The sequence below is a fragment of the Osmia bicornis genome, chromosome 10, assembly GCF_907164935.1.
Source record: "Osmia bicornis bicornis chromosome 10, iOsmBic2.1, whole genome shotgun sequence".
In the NCBI taxonomy this organism is placed as follows: domain Eukaryota; kingdom Metazoa; phylum Arthropoda; class Insecta; order Hymenoptera; family Megachilidae; genus Osmia; species Osmia bicornis.
In genome coordinates this window covers 4,293,625-4,313,216 of record NC_060225.1, presented here as the reverse complement: position 1 = coordinate 4,313,216, position 19,592 = coordinate 4,293,625, and the positions used below count along the sequence as shown (strand labels likewise).

Here is a 19,592-nt window from a genome sequence, read left to right as displayed (position 1 = left end):
TTGAGAACCATTGTTCTAACCGAGTATTCGTCGAGGGTAGTCGACAATGGTTGACAAACTTGTAGAAACGCTTTTGCCTGTCTGACTCGTGTACTTTAAGCTTTGTATATTTTGTTCCTGCTGTAAACATTTCCGGTCGTCTTGGTAGTCGGTATCTGTCTAATCAATGTACAGGTGAAAATTAGATCGTAGATAAGTAGCTTTTTATTATAAATCTAACGACCTCCTTTAATGTTTCATTCTGGTAGAGAAGAAAATTCTACGTTTACGTGCATGCGTATAATTTATGGATTCCATTAATTTGTATAATTTCCAATAAATTTCAATTTATTTTTAAAATCCACTAATAATCCTCTGTGCTTGGATTACTTGTACAAAGCTTCCATTTCTTTGTTATTTCACCTTGGTCTCTAGTTTCTCTACAGAACAGAATTTAGAATATTTCCAAGTTCAAAGGATTATCGTGACATTGAAAGAAGAATTGAATAAAAAATTCTTAATGAAATAAAAAGAAACGATATCACGGTTACACCCCCCCGGAAAGATCGATCAACGCCCGACCCAGTGCGCTTGTTTTCAAAGTCACGACGTTGTTTTCTCTCCTGATTTGTAGATTCCGCATGCGTTATCGTGGTCGATGGAAATAAAATACGTCGTGGTGGTGGCTCATTCACCTCTCCGGGCTCCCGGCGATGCCAGCAACCATGTATTCCCCATCCTTGGCTATCATAAAAGTCCGCGACCACAAAGCTCGAACAACCGCATAACTAATCATCCTATCCACCGTATACTCTTGGCTCTTGGTTCTCTCTTCTCTCTCCGTACGCTGCACTCTTCTCTTCTCTTTCTCTTTCTCTCTCTCTCTCTTTTTTTTACTCATCCCGAGCCCGAACGAAAACGCAGACAACGACGAAGAAAGCCTCGCGCCGATAGAATAACCGAGGTGGTGAAGCAGCATCAGAAGGAGGAGAAGTCGAACAGCAAGGACTGGGAGAACGATTCGTGGAAGACGATACCGAGGGACGAGAAGAGCTGGCATCTCTACAGAACCGCGATGGACCTATGGGCGGAATCGAACGCGAATCAGAGCAACGAGAATGGTGACACCAGGTACGCTTCGAATCGGCATTACGACAGCCAGGAACGCAAGAACAACAGAGAATTCTCCGATCGCGGCACCATGGAGAACGGGCCGTCAAGAAAGTCCGGGAAAAAGCCGGCGGAAAGGTCGCAGAAGAACGACTACGAGAATCGTGGCAGGGTGAATTCGAGCCACAAGAGCAAGATGATGAGCAACGAGGAGCAATCCAGAAAGCCAACCAGAAGAAACAACGAACAGCTCGAGCAAGATCGTCGCGAGGCAAAGAGAACGAAGGAACAGGAGGAGAGTGAAGAGGAGATCGAATTAGAGGAGGAAGAAGAAGACGCTTACAGCGGCAGGATGGAGTACCAGAAGTACGAGGGTAAAAAGTATTACGGCGACAGAACGGACGGGCAAGAACGTAATTCTCGTCGCGGTTACCATCAGTTGCCTCAGGAAGAATCGAAATACGAAAACGAGAAGACCTCCTCGGCCTCGTCTTCGGCTACCGACGACGAGAGTACCATTACCATCCCGGAGACAGGTAGGAAGGTGGAGCACATAGCTCAGAAACTGGAACAAACCGCGCAGAAGTACGCGCGGGAGCACAGCCCTCCGAAGTTTATCGAAAGAAGAAACGATTACAGGAGTCTCGAACGCAGGGAGGAGAAGCAACCTCCCCCGCCTTACGAGAGGTACAACGACTGCGAGAGAAACCGTGCGCCGCAGAGGTTCGACCGAGAGAGGGAACGTTACATGGAGAAACCGTCCGCGACGAGCCAGAAGAGCTCGACTTACGAAAGGGAAAGGACGTTCGAGAAGAATCCCGACAGGAACAGGAACATCGAGCGAGCGTCGAGTCGTCGGTTCGAGAGACCAAGACCTCCGTCCGAGGAGGCGCCGGAGAGACCGACGGAGCCACGTAGCCTTTACAGAGAGCGTCGTTACTCCGACAAAGAGGAAGCCATCTACGGCGAGACGAAATTCGTTCGGGAGACCGTGTCGGTGGACAAGGAGCGTGGTTACGAGTCGAACTTCGAGACGAAATTGGAAAGGACCAAGGTGATCGAGAGGCACGGTTATCAGAACGCCTTGGTGCAAGGAAATCTCCAGAAGTTCCAGAGAAACGGGCCCCACAGTTTGGAGAAGAACGACACGAACAACAATACCCTGAAGGATGAGAACAGGAAGCCTTTGCTGCCGCGTCAGACGACCGCGGTTGGACACCTGATACAAACGGGCAGAGCCTTCGACGTGGACTCGAAGAGTCCTAAATTGGTGAAGAGGACCAAGTCATTCTGGAGGTTCAGGAGAGACTCCGAGGTGTTGGAGGGTATGGCACTCTGGCAGCACAGATCGCTGGTCGATATCCCGAAGATGATCAAGAAGGAATCGAAAGAGGACAACGCTAGCTCCGAGGAGACGAAGAAACATACCCCCGAAGGTAGCCCGACGTCTCGTCAGAGTCTGGAGAAGAGGAACAGCGACGTGACGATCACGAATGACCCGCGTCAGGAGGAACCGAAACCTGCCGAAAGGATCCACGTGCCGGACAAGTCCGATTACTTCGAGGACTTTCCGACTCCGGCGGAGCGACCGAAAGCCGTCGAGAGATCCGAGTACAGGATGCATCAGGAGGAGAGATCTTATTTCATGGGGAATGTTTCGCGAAAGGCGATCATTGAGAAGGAACGGAAGCGCAGTATGGAAGCGAAACGAAACATGATCGTGGCGGAGCTGAAGGAGAACAACGAGGCTAAGAGGAACGAGAGGAGGAAGAAGTACACGGACGACGAGGATGGTTTGACACAGAATTTCAGCGAAACCGAGGCATCCGACGAGGAGTCGACGTACAGTTGCATCGTCGTCAAGGACCAAACGGTGGCCGAGAAGACCCTTCTTCCCAGGACCAAGCTACGCAGGGACTCTGATCGGGAAAGGGATAAGAATACCTGCGGACCCTGGTACGACCTCTGGGGCGTGGACGCCTCGGTGAATAAAAAGAAGAAGAAGAAGCAGCAATAAATTTATTATCTCTTCCGTATGGTTCGATTTGTTGAAATTGATAGATATATCAACATATACGAGAGTTGATCACGTTTCAAAGTTTATCCACGTTGTTCGTTGAACGAAGTTGAAGAGTATAAAAAGGAGACTACCGGGTTGGATGAGATCCTGATGATTGAAGTTCGTTTTTATAATTTCATCCTTAAGATTTTGTTTTTAAGTTTATCGTTACGTTCTGTTTTTATTATCATTACCTAGACCTTGTGTACCCGAATCTGGAGGTGCTGCTATTGATACCTTATCGATAATATCGTTAAGATGGAGGAGTGGTTGAGATAGAATTTAATTCCTTCTCACGTTAAGTTCTACTTTGCCCGCTTCCATTCACCTTAACGATGTTTTAACAATATTATCGATAATATCGTATCGATAGCGGTAGCTCTACGAAAATCGATAATCGCACCACGAATGACCGTTCGCCAGTCTTCCACGTAGAGCTATTTTCCCATTGCTTCCCGAAACGTTTAAACCTACCGTTTGTTTGCAAGTGTGTATACCGTTTTTCTTCTTGTTTGATATTGTTTGCGCTTTCGTCGACGCTTGTTTGCAATCAGTTAGAACGTGTTGACGTTAAGCGCGCGATGGTGGAGTGCATCAGAATGCGTCCGATATTTTGACGCGTGTTGACGTGCAGCCTGTTATTTCGATGGAAAAAAACAACGTTATGGATGATACTTCAATCGTAACTCTTGTTCGATCTGTCGTTACAGGATGCTGCAACGGTTCGTTGATGCTTTGATCGAGTACAAAGTGCTACATATACGATAATTCTCGAAATAATGGCGCAATCGTTTCACTTTCGCCTGATTGTTGTTCGATGACGGATAATTTGAAAACGATCTCAATATTTCCGGCTTACGTTCTCTATTTCGTTTCATGGAAAATTGATCCGTGACGGGTGAACACCAAGGGGTTTCAAATATCAGTGGAATACAAATTTCAACTTCGAGCAATCTGAACTTTTCAAGTGTTTCAATTTTGAATCGTACCAAATATTTATTTCAAATAGCCAAATGTATCATTTGGGGAAGTGAATTTTATTATTATTATTGGTATTTTTGCAATATGAAATTCTAATACTTTGAATATTTTAATGATCACAACAAAGGAAATTCGAAATTATCTCAATTTAAAATTTTACAATCTTATCGTTAATTCAATGTTAATTAAAATAGATGTGCCAGGATCGGAAACTATTGGATTGGACTTGCATTGTTCGAGCCAGGTCGACTCGAATTCTTATGCATATATATTTTGGAAAGGCGAACAATTCTGATTCGATTCGATTCACCCCAACCCGATCCAATCTGGTACATATATTCAGTTTCTCGCACACCTCTAATGATTAGCTTTCAAATGATCCACTGCATTCAAAGGTTCAAAACCCCTCCAACTCATTTCTAATTGAAAGGAATTAATATGTCATTTCCTATGAAATTTTTTGTTATCAAAGATCAATGAATGCATAAATAATTACATACTCGCGTTTAAGAACAACTATGCAAATTAGTTTTGCGTTAACGACAGGACAATTCGAACGTGGAATGTTATTATCCGTATAGTCACTTGCTAGTTACGCAAACTAGCTTCCGGTTTTGATTGAAATAACTAGACACACTGTTACTATTCATTTGCATATTGCATGTAAATGTCAGGAAAAATTCAATTCCGTTCGCAGATCGATACTCGTTCAATACTTGACGTTATCTTCTATTAGCTGGATTTTGCAGTTATTGAAACAGTAAAATCATTGTTAAAAAATTTTGTAGTCTTTGCCGAATAATTCGTGTATCTGTACAGCTTGAAGTTTTGTTTGCAAATCGCTTTGTTTTGTTGAATTTCGTTGCTTCCGTTCCGATAGAATTCGAACAGTGATTCTTTTGTTTCTCTGGTAATTCTCCAAGGACCTCTTTCTATTTTATTTACGTTTGCGTTCCGCATGAAATATCGTGTCAATGTTTGCCCAATTGTTACACGCTGTTCTTTGTTGCGTTACAACGCAGATTTGCAACAACAGAGAGATTTTATAAACGTTCAAACAGCCTTTTTTTCCGATTATTGCGGAAATTTACGAACAACGATTTAAGGGATTTTGCATAAAAATAATCAGTACTTTTTCCTTAAGCAAATGCAAATTTAAAAATTGTTAAATATTCGAAAAATATAAATTCCAATGGATGTTAAAATTGTTTATGTTGACTTGCTTTCAAAATAGGAATTTAAAATATTAAATTTTTAGTGATACCTTGATTGATCACGTAATGATCAATTCCATTGGCGTAATTAGGCCAGGGTGGACCTAATTGCAAAATTCCAAAATTCTATGATTAAAAAGTTCCAAAACTTCAAAATTCTAAAAATCTCCCACAAAATCTAGTTGAAGCTGAAAGAACCAAATCTAATAAAGCTAATGAACTTAGTCCGTCTCAAAAAACATCCTAATTACGCCAATAATTAAACTCCACGTTTTTACAATCCCTTAAATCATTGCACCGTAATCGCAGACTTTCAGTCGACCAAAGTTTCAATAACAATTGCGTACAGTTTGTTAAACTCGATTGACCATTCCATTTTTCCAGGACAAATATATTCGCAACGGTAAAGCTGCGCAAAACGAAGACGAACGATCGCTCGGCACCGGCCTTATCATGAGATAAGCTCTTCATCTAGATTACATTCCTCGCGTGTAATGTTAGATGTACCAACAAAAGAGGGTGCCTCTCTGTTCGAGAGACAACAGTTCCTTTCATGAAAAAGCTTCTGAAGCGAGAGATTCCGAGATCTTTCACGGCGTGGATGTCCGTCCAACGAACACGTCTCACTTGAATCCTCTATGACTATTCTTTCTGAACAACAAACACGAGTATTCCGTCAACATTCACCGACAGTTTTTCCCTGGAAAAATCGTTCAACTCGCAATATCCATACTTTTTCAAGATATTCAATTGAATTTCGAGGGACCATTATGCAATCAATAACTACATGTTTTTATACAAGATGTTAAAAAAAAATCGTTTCTGTTAATTGTCATAGAGGATTGAAGTATAGTATTAGAATCAAAGGACCAGAAAATTATTTGTTTCATTCAGGTAAGACATTCCATTTAGAGAATTACTTTGCTGAGACATAAAGTATGGACTTTTATTATCTGATGGCAGGGGTGGACTGACCATCGGGAATTCGGGAAAATACCTGGTAGGCCTAATTAATTAAAATTAGTACCCCTCGTATTACGAATCTCCCGGTACAAATTGAAGTCCCAATTCATCCCTGTCTGATGATCTTAAACGTAATTTTTAAAGCACGATCCTACGAGGATTGAACATCTTTGATCGCATCAATCCAGTCTGAATCGTTCATTTCGACGTCCCATTCGATTTGTTACATCTCTCTTCTCAACGATTCCCACGCGATTCTCGCGCGACAATCTATTATTTTTATCGAGCTTTCGATACATTCGCACTTGCAACGGCAGTTTATTTCCGGCCAAGTTAATCCTTGATGCCGTTTCCACTTCTCCCACGACTGTGTATCGTATCGTCACGGAATGAAAGTTTCATTCTGGATGTCGTAAAAGCTGCTTTACGTTCGTGTTCACGGGTTAAGGATCGTAAAATTTCACTTCTCATTTTTTTTTCTCATCCCCCTATTTTCCCTGTCGAGCGAACACCCAACCCTGCTCGTCTAGCTCGCTTTCGCGTTGCGAGGCTTTCTCCTTGGCGAGCGTCGTCGCTTTCTTCGACTTGGTCGGCCGTGAAAAAATAAACCCCGAAGAAAGAAGCAAGCATCTCTGATGGTTTTTCCCTTTTTCTTCTGCGTACGAGAATCGTGCGTTGTCTCCAGGGGGTTGCTTTCCAGTTCTGGTGACTTTTGTTAACTCCACGCCCGTTCTCCACCCCCTTTCTTCCTTATTTCACACTTCGTATTTGTACTTCGAGCACGTACTGTATACTACAGTCGAAATGATTTTAGGTACTCAAATTTTTGTACCAAAAATAACAACAGATTGTTAAAGGGATTGTTTTAGTTTAAAATGTTTGTTCTAATATTATATAATTAATGTGGAAAAGAAAGAAATAGACTCTACCATTATTCACTACTATTCACAAAATAATACTGCCATTTTATTCTAACAATAAGCACTCATGTTTTGAGAATTGTATTCTTTAGATTTTCCAAGCAGTGGCGTAACTAGACGTCAGAGTGTATCTGGAATCCCAAAAATATGGATTTTAATTCTAATTTCAGAATTCCAAAATTTTAGTATTTCCAAATTTCAAAACTCTAGAAGTCCAAAATTCCAGAATTTTTAAATGTAAAATTTCCCAAATTTCCAATTAATCTTGAAATTTCAGAATTTCAAAATTCCTGAAGAGCCAGGCCCACCCAAGAAAAAAGTTCTAGTTACGCCAAAGTGTCCAGATAACTTCGTATCGTAATATTGTTAATTTCGAAAGCTTAGTTTGATAGGTTGATTAGAGTAAATCAATATTTCATATAATTATGATCGTTGACAAGTTGGCAAGTTAAACTTGCGATGAGTTTAGACTATCACGTCGGATTAAATTGTACGGTGTTTTATGTACCCCTATAAAATAATCAAACACACAAACGAGACAGAATACTGCCAGACATAGATAGATACACACAGAAAGAATTGTACTCGTAAATACCGGGGGACCCAAACATCGTTCCCTGTTGTCACAAAATTTTTATTGCGAACCTACTCGCGTATACTGCCAGTCATTTCCAGCGTTTCTCGATACTCGAAATAGCCTTCGACCGATCGAATGGCTCTCCAGTTCATCAACGAAGTATGTACGATAGTCGTAAAACATCGATCGAATATCCGTAAGCAATGTAGGCAATGGGAAAACACCTAGAGCGATAATTAATCCCACGGTCATTCCTAGGTGCCCTAATTCCACGTGGACACGTAATTGTAAATATTCGAATCACCGTCTCGGACACACACGTATTATCGTTCTTCCACATTCAACATGTATTTGTTATACATCAAACACGTGGACACACTTAGTGTGGGGATTTTCAAAAATTACAAATTTTTCCTATTAAAAAAGAAAATTTATCAAAAGAAGAATATCAATCAAAATTAATATAACATCCTTTTGAGTTTTCTTAATATATATTTAGAATCTTTACAATTTTTCTGTAAAGGATCATAGAAATTTTGAAGATCCCTCGTGTAAATTATAATAGCTTTCGAAGAAAATATAAATATAAGTAAGAAATAATAAAAAAAAAAAAAAGGTTTAGGGCAACTTTTTTTGTAACTGCGTTTTAGATAAGCGACGCGAATACAAGCGAGTCCAGAAGATTAAAAAAAAGATGTTAATATATTATAAATATTACATTATACCGGCGAACGCGCCGAAAGGTTAGGGGAAATGCAACGAAACCGGCTCGTTTCATGGAAATCGTGAGAATGATTTTTCTTAGAGAAAAATGTTTGATCAGAGGAACGAGACGGATTCTGGTGCCACTTCCAGTGACACTTTTGGGTAGTCTAGGGAAAGCAAAATGATGAAATTGTTAATAAGAACCATGTATACATGCATATACGTTATATATATTATTATTGTTATTATATTAACGTTTTTTGTGCAATTCTCGTGTACGATTATTTATTCCAACGTCCCCTTGCCAACATTTCAGGTGAAGATTTACAATGAAGCTGCTTGGAGAAAATAAAGTATTACCAATTTTTTCATTATCGTAACTTAAATCTTTTAATCTGGAATTCTGAAATTTGGAAAATTTAGAATTTCGTAAATCTGGTATTTAAGAATTTGATAAGTTTCAGGATCTTAAAATTTTGGAATTCTGAAGGTTGAAACTTTCGGAATTTCAATCAAATCCAAATTTTTAAAAGAGGCAGGTCCACCCTGACCCCTACCTAGTTACGTCAGTATAAATTTCTGCATTCAATAACACAATTTATAAAATAATTATATATAATCATTTTTATCAAATCTTATAATTCTTAATTTGATATACTATAAGTGTTATTGTACGATAGTTATATCTTATGAATTCGTGTCATCGAAGAAATAGCTAATCGCCGAAATTGTTCTGTCTGTTTGCTTTTTTTGGAACGCTATCTCTGTTATCCCATGATAATACTTTAATCCAAGATGGCAGCCACATTATTGGACGAAACGCGATATCATCCTGCTTTCCAATCACGAAAGAGGAAAGCCGTTGCTTATCCGTTGGACACGGTAATCTCGCAGGTGAGACCCCGACTTCACCAGGTAGGTATTTTATTGAAGCAATATTGTTCAGACGAACCCAATACATAGCTACGTTTATTTTTGGGAAACGAGACAATAAACGAACGACGAAAGTTACGATACCTACAAATTATCAAAAAAAAAACTGAAACCAAATGAAAGATCAGAATCTCCCACAATTTACAAAACAAAAATAAGCATAACAATTCTGTTGAATAATATATATTTGTTTAATTCTCCGGTATATTATTTTACTTCAAAGATTAACAAGGCTACACTTCGGTACACATTTTATCAATTATTCATCGTACATTGTGAAACAGTTCCCTCTAGGGTGAAAGGGTTAAACGTACCTTCATTGTCTCGTACGAGCCTCCCTACCGAATTAGTCGCGAAAAATCTGGCTGCGAAGTAGCCTAATTTGTTTTTTTCAATCTCTCGGGAACTGTAACGATTAAGCCGGTAACTCGATGGACAGTGACGTCGATAAGAGGGAGACACGCGGGCCGAGGCAGATGATTAAACACAAGGGATCCGTTTGTTTCGCTTTCGCCCGGAGGAATCGGCAAATACGTGAAATTGTGCTCCGCCAATCCGCTGCTCAATCGATTCTGCCATCGCGAAAAATCACGGACACCGCTGAAAAACTGAAATGAAATTTTCGAATTTCCACTAACAACCCTGTAAATTTTCAACATTTTCCCCGGCAAAATAAAATTCTCTTTATAGATAGAGGATGAAAATAACGAACTAAATACTTTAAAACGTAACACAGTGATTAATACGAAATGAAATATGAAGTGAAATAACATTTTCTGTGATAACAGATGAATGTAAAAAAAGCAATTTAAATTTTAGAGACCATACGGATCTAAACTTAGAAATTCTAAAATTCTAAAGTCCTAAGATTTAAAAATTATAAAACTTAAAAACTCCAACATTCTGAAATTCTAAAAATCAGTCTTAACTGAATTAGACTGTGAAATATTTTTATTACAATATGAAAATTTCTAATGGTGCCAAATCTCCCAGCACCTGCCCATAATACCACCTTTCCTCTATAATTTTATCCCAATCTATAAAATATCCCAATCACAATATTCGAAAATCAAATTGCCATATCGAACCCCCTTCAACCCTCTCTTAACTACAATATTAATTACCGATCGCAACGAATCGAGGCAATCAGCGGACCCCTACATTAAATTACACGCTTTATTTGAAGCGAAAATGAAAATCTGTATTAAATTCATACGACAGCCAGTGCGAACGACACCGAGCACCAGCTACGAAAAACAGCACGTCGTGTGGAACGACGAAAGGGACAACAAAATCACGACTCGTTTTGACGGACCGTTGAAAATCGGTGATTGGCCTGGGCGTATTAATCGACGCAGTCCTGGTAATCGACATATCAAGCCTCTCGACAACGTTCATTACGCGTTGTACACGCAAATTCCCTTACGCGTCCAGAACTGCGCGCCTCTCTATTTGCTTTACTTTGAACCCGTCCCCGATTTGCTATCGAGGTTTTTGGCTTATAGAATGCGTCCAGAGCGGAGCGTATTTGCGAAACGGTTAATTATCATTCGCGTTCTCGCTCCTATTCACCTCCGATCGTCTCTCTACGTACACGGCTGTTCGCAGACTGGTTGCAATCGATCAGTACTTTCCCTCCCTGTCATTATTACTCGCCGCTTAATTGGTTCGCCAATTTTTTGTTCCTTTTTTATCATTTTTTTTTTTTTTTTCGAACGAACCTCCTTCCGCAGGAAGCACCAGCAGGAAATAGAGCCGCTGATCTGTGGACGATCGATGAAAATTCTGTTATTCTATCCGGGAATTCGATTTCGACACGCAGCGACCGATTGTTCGACCACTGAGAACTCGATTAACGTCCTTCCATTATCAAGTGTAACTTTCGAGACAGGTGAATTTCTTTTAAATTCGAAGCGAAAGCCAAAATGGACTGACACGTGGTAAAAAAATTTAAAAGCGCATCGTCGACTATGCTGTCCCCGTAAGTAGGGGGAGATCGGGGGCGAAAGTAACATAGTAAATATAGTATATATGCACTAAGATTTATCATGGTGGTTTTGAAATACGAACACAGGGACAGATAGGAGGTATCGAACAAAGGGAAGAAAAATCTGCCGCTCTCCAAATGCTCGTAAAAATGAATCTAACCTCGAGGCGTTTTATTGGTTCGCAGCGGGTACACAGGGGCGCGAGGAAGTCCAGGTTTCGGGCTTTTTTCCTGGCAAGTGTAGCTTGTAATATGTACACATGGCGCGGCGAGATAGCGCACGTTTGCGCAAACTGTGGCACGAAAGTTGCTTGAAATTCGCAAACAGGAGAAAAAGGTTGACCGTGTTTCTACTTGGAACGAGGGAACCATAAGCGCATCAGGAGGAAAAAAGAGCAGAGAAAATGTGGAGTATGTTGTTCTCCTTCCTTTTTCGTTTTACATTCAATCGAGGGTGGAATTGGCTAAAACTTTAGCCCTTTACGACACACCACGTCTAAAATGAAAACACCCTGACACGTGTTTGGTGATCGGTACTCAATATATTGCCTCGTAAAGCTGTTCCCTCGCGTATTCTCGTGAAAACGCTATACCAATGAAGAGAAGGTCTACCATGTTGGATATTGTACAGTTATCAAACAATATTAAAATTGTTATGTATTACAAAAATTATGCACGTACCTGCTTTGCGCAACTTGCGGTATTTAATAATGCAATGTCTAATTATCTGATATTATAAATTTGAAAAAATATTAATAGCAATAAAAAAGAAATGGAATTATCTGTGAAAGAGAATAATATTAATTTAAACGGTAGATATTCGAGGAATTCAGTTCTGTATCTAACATTTGCTTTGATTTTATCCTCTGAACCAGCTGAATTTAATTCACTGTTGATTCCTCTCAATTTCCTCAAATTTCGGGGAAATTATTTTGCAGGACAGCTAGGAAAGCAAACAGAGAGCTGGGCATGAAATTTCGAAGCCTCGAGTATCGTTTGGCCTGGTGTTGACGCAAAAGGGGAAAGCTTCTTTCGAACGAAATAGAACGTGACACGGCTGAAATTTCCGGGTGTGGCAACATTATATTCGCTTCACCGGAAGTTGCTCTATATTTAATAAAAGGAGAGTTAACTCTCGACCGCCGACCCCCGTAGGATTAAATTTGTGTTCTCGACAGACAGATTTATTTCGACGATGAATTCTCGCTAGCCAACTTTGATAATACATTTAATATAAACACGTACGATAAATTGAACCATTTTCTCAACAGAATATACACAAACACAAAATGCTACGTTCGTTATATGAAGAATTTCATGTGTCGATGATCAATTTCGATTTCTTCATATTAAGAAATATTGAAACTGGTTGTATCAACGGATTTGAGATATTTATGGACTTTTATTTTTGAATATTTAAAGTGAAAATTTGGATATATTTTTAGCAAAGTACACAAAAATTAAAAAACTTATTTTTATAATTATTGAAATATTAATGGCAACTTTTGATAATGATTTGTTTTAACAGCAGAGTACTTATTCCATTAAATAAATGGGCATATTTGAAGAAGTCCCAAAGTGTGGCTAAAACATCAATTTCCCCGAAACAATCAGAAGCTCCGTAATTTACCCGTGAAAGCAAATAAAAAGCAGGCTCGAAAAAAGCAACGTCCGTGGGAAAACAATGGTAAACAATCCATATAAATCAGCCGCGGCAAATTATCCGGTTTTGACCCCTGCTCAAAAGAAATTTATTCGCGTTGCATTCGTCCCGTTTAACTGGTCGCGTAATGGACGTTTCGGAAAAGTGAATGGTTGGCGTTCGATTTAAATATGCAGATGCACGCCGATCGGGAGCAACTGGAAAAACGAGCGCTCCTCCGTGACCGGGGAAACAGACAGATTTGGCCGGTTTTCGGTGGACCCGACTTCATTATTTTCCCTGTCAACCGAACGCTGATAAATCCCCGAAACGTGACACGGGGTGCCAGCAGATATTGCGCGTTTTCGCGGTCACGCGACCAACAACAAGCCTCGCGTTGCTATCGTTGAAAATAAAAGAAATAAAAAAAAATTTCACGCGGTCTCGTTAAAGCTTATCACGGTCGGGCAATAACCACCGAACGAGACTCAGCCGGATTCGCGATAATACGCCGCTATTTTTACGATAATCCCGCCACGGACCAGACCATCCCACCCCGATAATTACCGCGTAATGCTTCCTCTTGGAAGTTTTTTGCGAAACCAACTTCCTTTGCCGAACCCGCCTACCACGAGTTAAGAAAATGAGTTGAGCGATGGCTCCGTGGATTTCCTCGCCTCCGGCCATTCTACTGCCTTTTTTCTCGACCTCTTTCAAAACTTATCTCACCTTAACGCAACCCTAAACTCACGGGCTATGGACTCTTATCTCGGAAGATATACGAGATGATAGATAAGGCCGTACAGAGTGTATTTAATCCTAAAATGCATAATGCACTTGGTGATAAGTATAGATGTTTCTTTTCGAGTATCTTTTAAACGTCATAAAAGTGGATAATACCCCACCAATGAATTAATCATTAGTTCCTCTAAAAAAATGTGGATTTTCACCTTCAAAATTAATATTTAATTTTTGTCACTAATATTCTTCCTTTTATTTCTATCTGCTCAATTAGATGCCACTTGCAATTTGATAATTAATAATTAAGCAGCACGGAATGAACGAAGCCCTCAAATATAATGTTACGAATAATTTTGATTAATTTATCATTAATTAATCATTAATATAATTTCAAACAATAACATTGATTTTATCAATCCTTTTATAGAAATGAAATGTATTACCCAGTTTCTCTACAAACTGACTTTGAATCTCGTTAATTCCCTGATCAAGTGGTCGAACGAGGATTGTCAGCGAGAAGTTCGCAGAGGGGACATTGTTGTTACGTGGATAATTCAACTGTACGCGTCGCTGGACAACCGAGTTGTCCCGCGAGTAAACGCGCGAGAGCTCGCCTCGATTATTAACGCCGGTAATTCCGTTTTATCGACGATTGCCACTCTCGAGGCGAACACCCTCTCGCGCGACCAGCGGGCCAACACCGCCATGAGAGACCCCATGAGTAATCCGCGAACGTCGGCTAATGCGGTGAAATATTAAGTGGCCTGGCCAGTCGTTTTTCTGGGGATGTACTGAAGCCGGTTAAGATTGCAAACGGCAAGTTCAGCCAGTTGAATCTCTTCCTTCCCTTTTTTTATTCCTGCCCCTCCATTGTATTGTCCCTGAATCCCGGATGAAATATTCGGAAGCGTGAGAAGCTTCTAAGCCGGAAGCTTTGCGCTCCGAGAGGTCTATTAATGTTCTTTGTCCGCTTTATCATAGATAATCGTTGGCTATTGTTTCTGACCGATACGAGCAACCTTTTATGTACTTCTGAACGAAACAGAAAAGAATCAAATAAGAAGCGATTCATAATTTGACTCGAGGTTGCAACTAAAGAATACCAAAGAATGCAACACTTCGGAACTGTTTTTCATAACACGGCGATATAAATTCAAGGTCTAAGGATGGGGCATAATGAAATTCCGAGCAGGCCACAGGGACGAGAAATTTTCGCAACTGCGTTTTTCCTCGAATTTAATTAAAATTTTTGTCCGGACGCTTTTACCCGGATCTGTTTTTTCCATTTCGCATTAAGACTTTTCGTTCGCCTTTATAAAGGAAATTATCGCGTTAATGGAAGACTTTTAACGGGAAAAATGCAAATAACTATAGTGTCTGAGGTGGTAACTCGAAACATATTTGAACAACTGTCTCGTATTTTTCATGCAAGAAAATGAACACATTTTTCATACATATAAAGAGAATGCCGAAGTTAGTCCAGCTTATTCTAATAAACGAAACGACGTCTGAGAAAATCTTTTCGTTGCCGCAGAAATCAAATCCTTCGCGCGGCAAAAATTAACCCGGGGGTTGTTTAACGGTGTTCTCGTTAAGGATAGCGAAACAGAATTAAAACCGTTCCTGCCGGCAGTATTCGCGAAAATCCCTTTTTCCCTCGGCTTATGACGGGAATGCTTGCTGCAACTTAAGAAGCTCAGACGCGCAATGCATTTCTCTATCCCCGATGCACCGAGATGCACTAAAACGAAACGTTCTCTTCTCGCGCGAAATAATTAGGTAAAGCGTAAGAAAGCAGAGCCCTCGGTTGAAAAAGGATGAACTTAACCCTTGCAACGTTTCCAGCCTGAGACTTTAGCTACTTGTGAAGAGAACAAAAATTGTAAAAATAAATAAAGAACAGTTGGTAATGGTTAACTAAAAGATTCTGATAATAATTAATCAAATAGTGATTTTATAATTATCAGAAGTTTTGATATTTTTATATTCATTTGACTTTAGAAACAATAGTAATAATGTTTATAATTGTTGGATCTTTTTGACAGATTTATGAAAAAGAAAAATTAAAAATTACTAAAAATGACTGCTATAAATATTTAAGGACAAATTAAGGCAATGGTATAATTAATGTACTTGACAATGAAAATATTATCTACGGTAATAATAATAATAATGAAATGCAATCTATTTTGTATATGTAATGAATTTTCAGTTGCCAAATCTATAAACTTGAGAAATTTAAAAAAAATCTAAAATTGACATTAAACTTTGTTTGTATATATAAAAAAAAAAATGTTTATAACATCAGTTTGATTTGAAAGCGTCCCATTTATCAGTATCAGCGAAACGTTCTCCATACCCCATTTGCGAAACAGAGATATCTCATAGGGGACTCTTCATTAATTTAATTAATTCCTCGAATTCTTTCGACGAATACTTCGTACCGTGGGATCACCCTCGACGATACCTGACACTTCCATTAGAGGTATTGAATTTCGGCAGTGCGTTCTGGCCCATCCCGTACCCCCGATCGTCGAAATTCCAGCACCGATTCGGACCGTCCGATTCCGACTAACCAGATCCGTTGAGACACGACTGTACCAGCGGCGTTCCAGGGGGTGAACGGACCGCCAGTAGCAGCAGCAGCCAGGGCCGTTTTCAATTCGAGTGTCGAATAGGAAATTCGATCGACGAGGCTGAACCGAACTTGCCAAAACTCGGAGCATGTTTAATCAATTGTTACTGCCAGGACAATCGGCTCCCCCTTTTCCTTGATCCCTGAAATCCTCTCGATTGCTCGACTCTCGCTTCCGTCTCTTTCGATTTCTACCTCGAGTCTTCGACTCTTTGTACCGTGTCTCGAGCGACAATTCATTTTCAACTTATTCATTTGGAGCAACGAACAAGTAATTAAGACGCGAGCGAAAAAGAACGAGACAAAAGGGGACAGAGAACGGTGTGATTAAAGTAAGATCCTCCGAGTAATTTCTCTTCCGTTTTCTACAAACGGCAGACTTGAAAGAAGAACATTTGAGGTAAATCTACGGTGACACAGGTAGAATTTAATTTGAATGCGGCCAATGTTCGGGGAAAAATTGTATTCCTCAAGCGAAACAAGATACGAAAGTAAAGTGGCTTTATTCCAAGCTACAAATCTATTTATTCACGTCAAGTTTAAATAAATCATATGTTAATTAAGATTGACGCATTATCTACATAGCATCATCACTTAATAACTTAAGCCTTGAACAGCGGATCCTTGGTCAATTGTGACCCAACTTACAAAAAATATACAAGGATATTAATTTAAAATTATGTAGAAGGGTTTCATATATAAAAAGAATAATTTTGAAAGGAACAGAATAAAATTTAGAAAATGAAAATAATATGAAATAAAAAATTAAATTAAAATTGTGGCTCTCTTCGTGATCCGCTGCTCAACGGTTTAGAGCAATTAAAGTTTAAAAGGTGTAACCCTTAATTTCAATTTACTTTTAATTAAAATACAGCAAATTTCATTAATTCAACCGAGTGATAAGGCAAATTGTAATAATCAAATAATTATTAATAGATCCAGAAAGCTATTAATAGATTCCCTGTAGATGAAGTGTTAATAGGTCTTAGAATAATTTAATTAGACAAAATTCAAGATCTCGCCATTGGATCAATGTGGCTGTAAGAAAACTACCGATTGTTGACCAAGAATCAAAGTGTCTAAACTAAGACACTCTTGTTAACCCTAGCAAATCTCTACACCCTCGATCCTTAGACCATAGGAAGGGGATGAAAGCTCGTTCACGCGTGAAACACACAGGATCGCGGAAGAGACAGGTGACTGGCGTGGTAGACTAAAGGCGCGATTTGAGGAAAGCGATTAGCCGACATCCTGTCAAACGCATGCACCCTCTCACCCTCTTAGAAACCTAGAACCTCGTCTTTGTAACAATCGATCCTGATAACGTGGATAAATTAAGGGAAAATTAAGCTGGATGCAAATGGTCTGATTATTTCCCGACATTTTAGCAAAAAACGACAGTAATTCCTTGTCATATGATTCTTTTAGTAATTTTGTCTACCCGAGTATTTCACAGGTACCCGAATAACCGGTCCGAATTAATAGCCTTAATAACATTGTTACATAAAGAAATAAATAGCTAATGAATAAAATAAAAAACTTACAAGATGGCACGCATGCCATTAACGCTCAATAATTGCCCGTTTTTTAGAAGTACCTGCCTATAGAGGCCCAAATGCTGAGAATTATGGAGCGTTTATTGTATCTAAATAAGAATAATTAAAAGCATCCTGTATAAAAGTAAAGATTCAATAAACTTTGGTTCTTCCATGTACTAAATCGATAAATATCGAGAATGCGTCGCATCGCAAGTTGCAAAATCAGCTTATTACTTCGTTTCTTGGTAAAGTTTACAAAGTAAAAGTTTGCAAAAAAGGCGCATAATATAAACTTTGCTTTACGCTTTTTAACAAGATTAATCACATCAGATTTACACGACCGAAGTTTGTCATGCTCTTCTGAAACTTGTTTATAAATCATTCTGTAATTATAGAATAGTTTTATATTAATCGATGCAACTGAAATTTGTAACTACTGTTTAGTAATTAACGATCTCGTAGAATAATTTACGGTATCTATATGAATAATGTTTGATATACTGTTAAACGTTTCCTACCTATTTATCTGCGGGTATGTTATTTAGCTAACTAATTAACATACCTCTGAATGAGCGAGTATAAGTAAATTAATTCTATTTAGATATGATTAAAGTGGAATTATAATTCACTTCTACCAATTTGTATTGTTATTTGAAACTTTCAAGCCACGAATAATTTTACGCATTAATTGGAGAACGTAATTGCTCCTAATTTGTCCTCTATTGTTGGAAATACTATTTTATACATGTAGAGAATTCATGGTATTAGATTATTATAACTTCAAAGCTGAATTATTTGCAATTATTACAGTTATTATATTCCAATAAAAAATCATTATTTAGACAGATGGAAATTAACAAAATAATAAACAAAATTTAATTTTAACACAACGACTGCCACAGTGAAGAATAATTAAAAATGCAATTATTTAATTTGCAGTACTAAACTTTCTAGTTTACATTATTACTATAATAATAATAAAATAATCCTCTATGGGGTTAAAATTCTCTATAAATTTAACAAAAGTTGGTTATATTAAATTCGTAATGGAGGTCACATGGGACTCCAACAGCAGTCAAAGTGTTAAATAGAAAAATGGATAAAGAACTTTCTTTCACTTACCCAGCCGCCAGTAGTCAATACTCGTGATATGTCAGACACAGCCCGTCCACAGGAATGTGTTGAAGATTGATCCATATTTCGATGGAAAGTTGTGAAATTCTTTTTCCATTATTCGTGTACGACTGTGGAATCTAAAAAAAAACAAGCAAGTATTAAAAAAAAATGTAATACTCTAAAACAAAAGTATTTTAAACATTGAATGCCTGATTTGATCGCGAGTATACCTCATATTCAAATAATGAAATGCTTCATTAATCAATATCTCGACAATTAAAATTCTACTACATATACATATCTTAGATTAAAAAAACAATTATTCCAAAATATCAGGAATGGTTCTTTGGGTCACAAAAACGCAACACAGACGAAAGTGTAACAGGAAGTTTGTCACTCGAACAGGAGGGTTAATTAATGATGATGCAGATGGCAGACGCGAAAAGCAACGCGAGCCTCTAGTCAACATTATGAACGCGGTTCGGTTAATGT

The 19,592-nt window shown here is 38.9% G+C and overlaps 1 protein-coding gene and 1 long non-coding RNA gene across 4 annotated transcripts in view; one reads left to right on the top strand and one right to left on the bottom strand.

Annotated features, from left to right (window-relative positions):
- The window catches only part of LOC114873832 (general transcriptional corepressor trfA), a 138,408-nt gene extending 129,632 nt beyond the window's left edge, over positions 1-8,776 (top strand). Inside the window, exon 14 of the mRNA XM_029182563.2 lies at positions 904-8,776. Within this exon, the coding sequence (XP_029038396.2) occupies positions 904-3,106 (2,203 nt within the window). The 3' untranslated portion in view covers positions 3,107-8,776. The remainder of the gene's footprint in view (positions 1-903) is intronic.
- LOC114873833 overlaps positions 1-19,592 on the bottom strand; it is a 167,105-nt gene that overhangs the window by 144,575 nt on the left and 2,938 nt on the right. For all 3 annotated transcript variants that reach the window (XR_006829747.1, XR_006829749.1, XR_006829748.1), the window contains exon 2: positions 19,107-19,237. This is a non-coding gene — a long non-coding RNA (uncharacterized LOC114873833). The remainder of the gene's footprint in view (positions 1-19,106; positions 19,238-19,592) is intronic.